General features: G+C 36.0%; 2 protein-coding genes across 2 annotated transcripts; both read left to right on the top strand.

Moving 5' to 3' along the window:
• The first annotated feature begins 206 nt into the window (after nt 1-206).
• On the top strand, nt 207-4,474 carry LOC116302608 (NF-kappa-B inhibitor-interacting Ras-like protein 2). The gene is made up of 7 exons (XM_031711946.2): nt 207-366; nt 473-568; nt 748-795; nt 1,176-1,268; nt 2,291-2,384; nt 2,756-2,842; nt 3,876-4,474. The coding sequence occupies exons 1-7, from the start codon at nt 268-270 to the stop codon at nt 3,977-3,979; spliced, it is 621 nt and encodes a 206-aa protein (XP_031567806.1). The 5' UTR covers nt 207-267; the 3' UTR covers nt 3,980-4,474.
• A 2,477-nt stretch (nt 4,475-6,951) lies between these two features.
• Nucleotides 6,952-9,140, top strand: LOC116302599 (uncharacterized). The gene is made up of 4 exons (XM_031711932.2): nt 6,952-7,291; nt 7,445-7,637; nt 8,014-8,129; nt 8,554-9,140. Exons 1-4 carry the CDS (start codon nt 7,220-7,222, stop codon nt 8,776-8,778), a joined length of 606 nt encoding a protein of 201 aa, XP_031567792.1. The 5' UTR covers nt 6,952-7,219; the 3' UTR covers nt 8,779-9,140.
• The last annotated feature ends 771 nt before the right edge of the window (nt 9,141-9,911 follow it).

The raw sequence follows: 9,911 nt of genomic DNA, 5'->3' as shown, positions 1-9,911 counted from the left end.
CTTGGAAGTTGCACTCTGGAAAGGAAGTATTGGACGGACAGACAAATTCAAAAAATGAAAAGTAAGTATTAAAAAACCTTTTACTTACAGAAGTTTCTGAAATATATACATTAAAAAAGTGATACTTTTTTTTCATTTAAAAGGAAGATTTTCACTTATTTTATTTATTGCGTTCCGTAGTTGGGATACCTTTAGCCACAGGGATCCCATCTGGATATACAAATCGATATACACAGTTTCTACGTTTTAACTTCCTCTCTGCCAGAAATGCCTAAAATCCTTCGTCTTGTCGTAATTGGTGCCAAATCTGTTGGTAAAACAGCTTTAATAGAACAAGCAGTCTTTGGGAATCATGTTCCTGGACGAGTAAGCCGTTATTTTTGATCTGATTTCTATTTTTTTGTAAATATTTTGCAAGCATTTTTTTTCAAATGTATAAGTTAAAACTGGTTTGAAAACTGGTTTGTTTTAGCCCACTTACAGGACGATCGAAGATGTTTATGAAGTGTTACTGGAAATAGAAAAAGGAGTGAAAGAAAAATTCCGTATTTACGACACTGGAGGAATGGTTTGTGGAATTTTAAGCCAATTTAAATGCTCTTAAATTATTTGAATGATAATCGGATCATGATCAATTAAATATGTAAAAAAATATGCAAAAGACAAGCAAAATCTGGAGGAGATAAGAATTAATTTGTTTCAGTAGAACATGCAATGAATATTTTTGTTCAAAATTATATTCATTAGGAAGATATCAAAGGAGAATTATCAAAGAACTTTCTCAACACTGCTGATGTAAGTGAATGAATCATAGAGCAGTTATCTCATGACTGTGAAAAGCTCAATGCAAAAAGCATACCCTCCTGTGACCAGTGATGTTTTCTAGAATTTTAATTGGCTAATTTTTTCCCCATGCAGTATGATTGGTTTTGCAGTGCTGTGATCTTGGTATGACCGTGTCATGTTTATCCCATGTTCCAGGAGTGTGTTTGGATGGAGAGTAAATTCTGTAGTGTGATTGGTCTGGTGTGATCCCTTGCCATGTCACCACCCTTGTGCCTTGAGCTTTTCACAGTCATACGAAAACTGCATTAAGTTATATCACTTGACCAACACTCCTAGTTGTCATCAAAACCCAAGGCTGATAGCTGAAAATGACTTGCCTTGCTTTTCAGGGATTTCTTCTAGTTTACAGCACAACTTCAAAAAGATCCTTCCAACTTGTGCAGAACTTGAAAAAAGAAATTGACAAAGGCAGGGGAAAAGATGTAAGTTTGTTTGTTGTTCCACAGCTATAAATATCTGTTCAAGTAAACTGCAATGCCTAAGTTTTAGTTCCAGAAAATATCCATGCCTCCCCCACAGAGGGGGATCGGAATTTCCAAGGGGTGAGGAGAGTCTGAGGAGGGTATATTGTGTAGTTGTAGAAAATATCCATGCCTCCCCCACAGAGGGGGATTGGAATTTCCAAGGGGTGAGGAGGGTCTGAGGAGGGTATATTGTGTGTAAGAAATATCGGGAAATGTCTATTTCACCACCATATGATACGCTTGCTAGAGTTAAATAGTTGGCAAATGTTCACGTGTCTGTTTCAAGTTTAATCGTGGATCAAGTACAAACTAGTACAAGCTAGTACAAGGTTCACTAAAATGTAACAATAATTCCTAAGTTAGTCTACATTTGTGGGGAAATTATTTACGCTTACAAAGTATTTATATTTAGAATTAATTGTACTTACATCTGGTGGCGAATCACGCATCTAAATCAGTCTTTATATCAAAATTGTCTTTGGCTCGTAAACACATGCATATCGGTTCATCAAGAATTAAGCGAGTGTACTTTATTGCATAAGGCTAGATCAAGTTTCATTGCTATGTTTAATCATTAATTTCTGGTAAATAATGGGGTCAAGGAAATCGTAAGAAACAAACAAAACGAATAAAATGTATCGAAGTTAACTATTCTCAACATTGTGTAGTTCCAGAAAATATCCATACCTCCCCCACAGAGGGGGATTGGAATTTCCAAGGGGTGGGGAGGGTCTGACGAGGGTTTATTGTGTAGTACCAGAAAATATGCATACTTCCCCCACAGAGGGGGATTGGAATTTCCAAGGATGGGGAGGGTCTGAGGAGGGTATATTGTGTAGTTGCAGAAAATATCCATACTTCCCTCACAGAGGGGGATTTGACTTTCCAAGGGGTGGGGAGGGTATATTGTGTAGTTTTAAAAGTTATTGGTATTTTGCATCCTAAATTGAAAAATTTTGGTTTGCATGCTTGTGTTTTAGTTTCCCATATTTGTCATTGGTACAAAAACAGACATGATTGAAGAAAGAGAAAGCGATCCAAAAGATACATCCCATTGGGCAGACAGTGAAAAGGGTAATTATTATTGATAGACCTAATTGGGTAACATGTTGCTATGTACGTTACCACCCAATTCAAACCTTCTGGGAATTGTCTCTACGAATTCAACTGTGAAACCAAATTATAACGAACAATGAAACTTAGTCCCATGTGGTTTGAATTGAATGGAAACTGTACATAACAACACTTTAGCTGATTAGGTCTATTGAAGTCCTATTAATTTCACTCTCGTCAAATATGTAACTAAATTAAAATAGTTTAGCAAAGACAATTTTTTCTGTGCGGCACAAACCAATGTGTCTTTGACTTTGCAATCTGCCATACTTCCACTTGCAAACTTTGGATTCATTCATGGCATTAATTATTTTGCCTGGTATCCTTTGTAGTGCGGTTGACTGAAGTTTGTGTTGGGGACAGAAAAAGCCTTCAAGACCCTTTCACATGGATTGCAAAAAAGATGGTTACATGTGCTGGTAAGACCAAAAATTTTTTGATCAAAATCGATAAAATTATATACCAAATTCAAATATGGCAACCAATTGCCCTAATTCACTATGACGTCACTGCTTGTTTATGTGGGGGATAGAATCACCAAATCCAATAGAAAATTCAACAAAATTTACTCCAAGCGAAACAATTTTATCTGAAATGGCCTCAGTGGTGTTCAGGTATAATATGTGTTAATATGTACTAAAAAATATCCTGAGTGTTTGCTGGCTATTCTACTTCTCTTCGTGGATTGAGACAGGTTTTAGAACAATTTTCGGTGAATTTCCGTTCAATAACCATGATCCTTTGTGTTTAAACAATAGATTGTTGAAGATTGTTTTGATGTGACGTCATAGTGAATTAGGGCAATTTGAATAACTACTTCTGTGGACTGACAAGGCTCTCATTCCTATGAAAATGCTTTTATGTTTCCATGTGAACATGAGGCTAGTCAGTGCAGAACAATAGTTATTCAAGTTGGTCACCATATTTTGATTGGTTGTACATATATTATAATATGATAATCAAAAACCTCACCTCATTTTCCTGGATTTTCAGCAAACCTAACCTACCATTTATCTCAGCAAAATTGGGCTCCCTGTGACAATCTAACCCTATGTGAGAGTAGCTCCTCATATTACTATTCTCACTGCATACATAATTGGCATGTCACGTAGAAATTTAGCAAGCCCCCCATTTATGGACATTAGAGTTTGTGCAGTGCGGGTGTAATGCTTTGCGATCCCTCCATATATAATCGCCACACCCAGATCCTTGAATCATTCTGCCAGAAGCTGCCTAAGGAGAGAGTAGAAGATTCACCCCACCCACCTCCCCTGGTGGCGGTTGACGACGTATCGCATGCTTTTCGCATGCTCATTGCCAGCAGTCGCGGTCACCTTCCATATCTTAATCCCCGTAACTCAGTAATGAGCATGCAGTAGTGAGGATAAAATACTATCATGAACATTCATTCAAATTGGGCTTCCTGAGTCAAATTCTTCATATGTTCTGCAGGTAAAGGGTACTTACCTTCTTCAGACGTCAAGAAGTTCCTGTCAATACGTAAAAGCAGTAAAGGACTATATTCATTGAAAGACTCTAACCTAGACTTGACTTAGACTTTTAAAAAAAGGAATATGAAAAAATACACCGAATCGAAAATGGCGACCAATATGAATAACTATTGTTCTACACTGACTAGCGACTGACTAGCCTCGTTTTCACGTAGAAACATAAAAGCGTTTTCACATGTTTGAGAGACTAGTCAGTCGCTAGTCAGTGCAGAACAATAGTTATTCAAATTGGTCGCCATTTTTCGATTAGGTCTCAAACCTAATTGATGGGTTGCAAGCATTCCCAAGAGAGTCAAAAGACAAAAGCATGGCGGCCATTGTGGTGCCGTTAACAATGGATGCTAATGATAAATCTTTTGTTAAATGACACCAACATGGCCGCGATGACGTAACGTGCAATCGAAGAATAGATCATAGATCATGTAGCAATAGAGAGTAAAGAATCTTAGCTGCCCGACTAACATTAAGAAACTTGGCCTTGGTGTGTTGTTCATAAATTGTAAATATCATTCAATGTTAATTATATATCATTGCAATATAGATGGTTTTGCATTTATTTGTGTACTGATTATTTCATGATATAGACTACAAACACTAAATGTGTGCAATAGTTATCACTATTTAGTAGTAAAAAGCACTAATCAAACAAAAGAAAACAATAGGATTAGCATAAAATAGCATTATTTAGTGATATTTATGTTGCACACTTTTAGTGTTTGTACTCTAGCATGAAACGAAATAAAACGAAGTAAATAGTACTTAGAAACAAAAATCGTCATAGAAAAAAATCTCCTTTTTAAAGTTCCATTCAGTGACCACGAATAATAGTTTCCAGCCGAGGCTGAAGTTACCGCGCATGATAAACTATAGTTTTGCTATGCGCGGAAACTATTATTCGTGGTCACTGAATGAAACTGTAAAAAGAAGTATTGTATAAAACAAAAATAAACAAGGAAATGTTAATAACAAGGAAAAGCTACCAATCGGATTTAATATTTCCTGTTTTTCGGAGAGATTTTTAAATGCAGTTGTTATATATAGCGGTTTCAGTCTATGAAATCCCTCCTGATCTGTTTTGTTTTTTGTTTTATTTACAATGTACAGTTTCCGGATATCTTCCTTTTTCTTCATTCTCATTTTTCAATTTATTTTCACTTCGTTTGAATACTATTCCTCTTTTTGATATGCTCTTCCTCTCGAGTTTACTTCCTCTTATATCTTTTCTCTTCCTGCGACTTAATACTAATTCAATCTCTTCTTCCGGCTTACGGTATTATTTAATAACTCCGTAGGGTTAAAAATATATTTAGAAGTAACTTGATTTATTTTTATTCTGGCATTGAGCTAATATTACCCTGATGCTTTCTTCAAGATTTTAAAGTTTACTACTTTCTTGTTTGTTTTTGTTCCTATTTTGCTTTGCTTTATTCTTGTTTGTTTTTGTTTTAGCCTTTCCTGTCTCCTTTTTTACTTTCCTGTCTCCTTTTTTCGATTCTTTCAAAGACCACTTTTTTTGCTGCACCGCCTGCTCCAATCCTCGTTACCAAACCTTAACCAGTAATTTCAAAGTCAGTTTTGCGTCAACGCTTACGATAACCAAGTTACGGGCCCCTCCCACTCGCTTGCACTCTTCCTACTTAACTTCGCGACTTTTTATTTGAAATTTTTCTTCTTCTTTCAAACTTTGCTGTATCATTTTTTGACAATATCAGAACTAATGGCTTTGGTTATAACCTACCTTGCAAAAACTAATGTATCGTAAACTGTTTTACCTTTAAAAAAAAGGTGAAAAACGATCTGCAACTTGTTATTTAATTTATTCTTGTTGAATGTGACGTCTTGGTTGCCAATTTTACTCTGCGAACGAATCAAAGTCGAAAAGAAATGAAAATCAAGGCCGGCTTAATCCGATGGTTTCATTACTTATATTTAAATTTCTCCGGCTGCCATCCTATAAACTATTTTAAAACAAATAGATAACCATTTTATTCATGTCAGACGTGCCTAACGAGCCCATGTGATAATCCATGTGATACTTCAAGTAGTTGAAGCGTGCCATTCCTGTAAGAACTATATATCTTTACATGGTTTCGAATGTTTTCTGCGCATGCGCTTGGCCATTTAAAGCACCGCCATCTTGGATGTTTCGATTCTCAGTTTAGGTGAACATTTTTTAAAAATTTATCTTGTAAGGGACTAAATAATTGTCTGTTATTATTCTGAAATGTTTAAAAATAAAATTCTCATTTTCTTTCGTTATATCTGATCAACATAGGCGGTACATACCGTTTTGTTGGAAATGATCAGGCAACCAAGGATTGCAAGGCTTCATTAATATAATGCTTAAAATATAGAACTTAATGCTTTAGAAACCACCTTTAAAAGTTGGTTAAACTGAATTCTACGTTTTCAATTATGGTAATGTTTCAGCTACATAATAAATACTGAAGTCATTGCTCCATAATTTCGGGATCAATACGCTTTATCGGGAGGGACAAAATCTTCACAGCTTTTAATAGTGACATTTCAACCACCTTTAACACAATACTAAACTAGCATATTTCGCTTCTTTCTGTTTGTAAATTGATAGTTTTACAGCAACTCTTAGAAATTTTCACTTTTATTTGTTGCTTACGTAGTTCGTATCCATGGAAACTACCTTCCAAATAAACAGTGCACAACTTAAGTTCTTCATGACTCTCGCTCGAAAAAAATAAAAGTCGAAAAGATGCTTTTAATTCGAAGATGTTGCAATTGCTTGAATTCCTAAATGAAACGGATATATTTAGGTTTTTAATTTTAGCGAGAAAAAAAATTAGTATATAAACAGGAAATACGAAAAACTTTTTTTATAGATAATCCTACAGTTTAGAAAGCAAAACGGTCCTCGTGCTTCTTAAGAGCATTACAATTAAACATTAAAAACAGACTTGGCCATTTTTGGACATGGTATTTTTAAATTTTCTTCTTCAAAAGATATTTTAACCGAAAGCTAGCAGTTCACTCACGTGATTGAAGGATTTCATTCAACTTAGACATGGACTTAATACATTCCTTTAAGGTTAAAAAATGATCATTTCAGGGAAAAACGAAAAGCTAAGCAAATAACCTGGAAATAACGGAATTATGTTGTAATACTGGGAATATTTGGTCGGGAAAACCTATAAAAAGCGAATAGATGTTACAGAATAATTTAACAAGTGAATGAAGACACGAAGCTGAAATCATTTTTCCGCAAGAAGAAAAAAATTATCAATTTGAAGATAAAGAAATTTAAACGATAATATGGAAATTTCAAAGGAAATGGTGTCGATGGAAATAGGCTGTCAAGAATCCATGAAGGAAGGGACTGATAAGGTAATTGATTAATTAAATCTTACGATAAACTCAGTGATAAACTAACGTCTCGTTTCAATAAGATTCCTTCCTTCCTTCCTTCCTTCCTTCCTTCCTTCCCTCCCTCTCTCTTTCTTTAACTCTCAGTCCTTCACAATCATTTTCCCCCCATAGAATGAACGTCAAGACACTACACTCGAATCGCCATCTCTCTACCCTACATTTTTCCATGCTCGTGACGATGATTTCACAACACAAACATGGCGAATCAAATCCGAAGTTCAAGCTGGTCATGTTTTTGGCGGTCACTACTTGAGAATAAATGGCAGTAAAGTGTCAGCTGATGCAGCAAGAAACGACAGCAAAGGTAATTATTTTTCATATCCATTTAATTTTTTCTGGATCCCACTAAAAAGGATTCGTTTCCACGTCTCACTCGTATCCCTATTTCATCGTGACGTAACTTCCGTTTCTTGGTTTGCATTTGAGCGCGAAAAGCAGTGACACTTATCGGAAAGCAGTCGTAACCGTAAGTTAATTTCTCGAGATAAGGCGGATCTAACAGCGAATAGAAATCGATCGATTCTTTAGGGAAGGAAGATATTTACCTTAACCCATGATAAGCATAGGGGAATGAATGTTAAAGGGAAGTTTTGTTTAAATCGATTTATAAAAAGTATTGCGCAATCAAGCTAGGCAGTCAAATTAACTCAATCTTATCAACTTTTACTTGTTCTGTTCAGCTCAGTTTAAAATTCATTGTTACTATGACGACCGACTAGATAGGGACCTGTGGATTTTCGAAAGCGCTTCTGATGGGAAGTTCATCGCTATTGAGAATGACAGAATCGTTGTCAAGGTCAGTCAATAATCATATGCAAGTGATGGTTTATTGGGTGTAGAGTGATTTTATTTACATAGTGAAAGAAAAACGACTATTTAGTTAGTACTAGTTGATAAAAAAAACAAAACAAAAGAAAACAAAGGGTTTATAGTCTATTTATAACTATTATTATTAATAACATCACTCTATCATCTAATAGACAAACCCAAAAATAGAATGGCAGGCCGTTACTATGGCAGCGAACGAATTGACCATGGAAAGAGGCTATCGTGCATTTTCAAAATCGCCCACATGAACATTATGTTGACCACATTAAATTTCCTGCTCCATTAATTTTTTCTCCTTTGAGGGGGGGGAGAGTTAAGAATCCACGGACCCCAGTCGTTCCTGATATTTTTTTTAAACATTCAAAGTTGTTCTTATTTTGTATTTTTTCCAGAGCGTACAAACATCTCTTACCTCAATCGTACATGTTAAAGCCACGAATCCAGAAATCCTTTTTGTCAAGAAACCTCTCAGTCCAGGAAGCACGGTGTTCACTCTCAGGTTGTACAGTAGCTCCACCACCAAGTATTACCTTGGTTTTGACAACGTTAATGGATCAGCCATGATTCCAAGCAAGGTTCGTCCAACCACAAAGGAAGCAAAATTCAGAATTGTTTGAGCCTGTTTGTTGAGAAATTAGGGGTCCGAATGTAAAACCTTGTGGAACACCCCATTAAATATTATATAGTTTTAACTTAGCTTAATCGTGTAGGAATTTGGAATAGTGAGTGTATAATACATAATATAAGTATAAGAATACTTGAGTATCTCAGATGACAAACTTTGTACCATTTAATGTACTTTATGCTGAGAAGTAAAGCAAACAAAAGATTTTTGTCGAAAAAATGCAATGTATAGATAGAAAATAAAAGTGCTAAGGTTTCTTAGCTGCCTTAACTTTCAAATTGAAAACATAACCATACTAAAGATTTAATATTTTTATCTAAACTTTATATAGAATAAAAAATTATTTTATTGAAAGCACTGTCTGAATTGCTATTCTTTGAAGCATTTCCTTATTTACAAGTTGCAGGAAGGGTGTAGTGGGGATTCCCAATCAGTCAAAATACGTTTGGGGGGGGGGGGGGGGGGGGGACGGGGGACGGTCATAAATTCATTCATCTGTTTACTAGCATGCGAGCCAAGAAATCTCGTACCATGAAATTTTGGGCAAAAAGTTGGTTTTGGTTTGGTGAACCCACCTACAGCCTGTGCCCCCTTCCCCTCCTTCTGTTTGTAGATATTTCCAAAACTCGTTTTCAGCGGCGATGCCTGGATACTAGTTGGCTGCGTAGAACACTCTCGCTAGCCTGGATACTAGCAGAGCACTGATCAAAAATTTCAGAATTTCATTAAAAAATTTGTTTAGTTTTGTCAATTTCAAAATTAAAAGTTGAGAGTTACGAGATAATTTTCGAATTTTGATGTGATTATGAAAAAATGTCGCGAAATCAAGCGAATTTCACATGTCCAATTCATGACTTTGTAATTGTAGAGCTTATTGTAGAGCGGGGTACATGGAAGGACTACAAGACAATTCAAGTGGACGAGAAAGAAGACCAATTTGACCTTGGTATCAGACAGCCTTCTCCGCAGGCTACTTTGTTGGGATCCCTGTGTTAAATTATATGGCAGAAAACTAGGCAGAGAACTAGGGAAGAGAAATAGGCAGGAGGTATCAGGGATGAGGGCAAAACAATTGTCATCTCACGGTACCCGATTTAGGGGGGAGGGGTGGTGTTACCCGGTACC

The sequence above is a fragment of the Actinia tenebrosa genome, unplaced genomic scaffold, assembly GCF_029948245.1.
Source record: "Actinia tenebrosa isolate PJP-AT-01 unplaced genomic scaffold, QUT_ActTen_1.0 PGA_scaffold5__44_contigs__length_20552954, whole genome shotgun sequence".
NCBI lineage: Eukaryota > Metazoa > Cnidaria > Anthozoa > Actiniaria > Actiniidae > Actinia > Actinia tenebrosa.
This window is presented reverse-complemented; position numbering and strand designations above follow the sequence as displayed.

What these genes read in the sequence shown, in the direction of transcription:
- LOC116302599 (XM_031711932.2), top strand. Translation starts at nt 7,220, where the DNA reads ATGGAAATTTCAAAGGAAATGGTGTCGATGGAAATAGGCTGTCAAGAA. An exon ending in AGCAAGAAACGACAGCAAAG is followed by an intron (nt 7,638 to 8,013) that starts GTAATTATTTTT and finishes TGTTCTGTTCAG; the next exon opens with CTCAGTTTAAAATTCATTGT. An exon ending in ATGACAGAATCGTTGTCAAG is followed by an intron (nt 8,130 to 8,553) that starts GTCAGTCAATAA and finishes TATTTTTTCCAG; the next exon opens with AGCGTACAAACATCTCTTAC.
- LOC116302608 (XM_031711946.2), top strand. Translation starts at nt 268, where the DNA reads ATGCCTAAAATCCTTCGTCTTGTCGTAATTGGTGCCAAATCTGTTGGT. An exon ending in GGAATCATGTTCCTGGACGA is followed by an intron (nt 367 to 472) that starts GTAAGCCGTTAT and finishes GGTTTGTTTTAG; the next exon opens with CCCACTTACAGGACGATCGA. An exon ending in TTGGGCAGACAGTGAAAAGG is followed by an intron (nt 2,385 to 2,755) that starts GTAATTATTATT and finishes TATCCTTTGTAG; the next exon opens with TGCGGTTGACTGAAGTTTGT.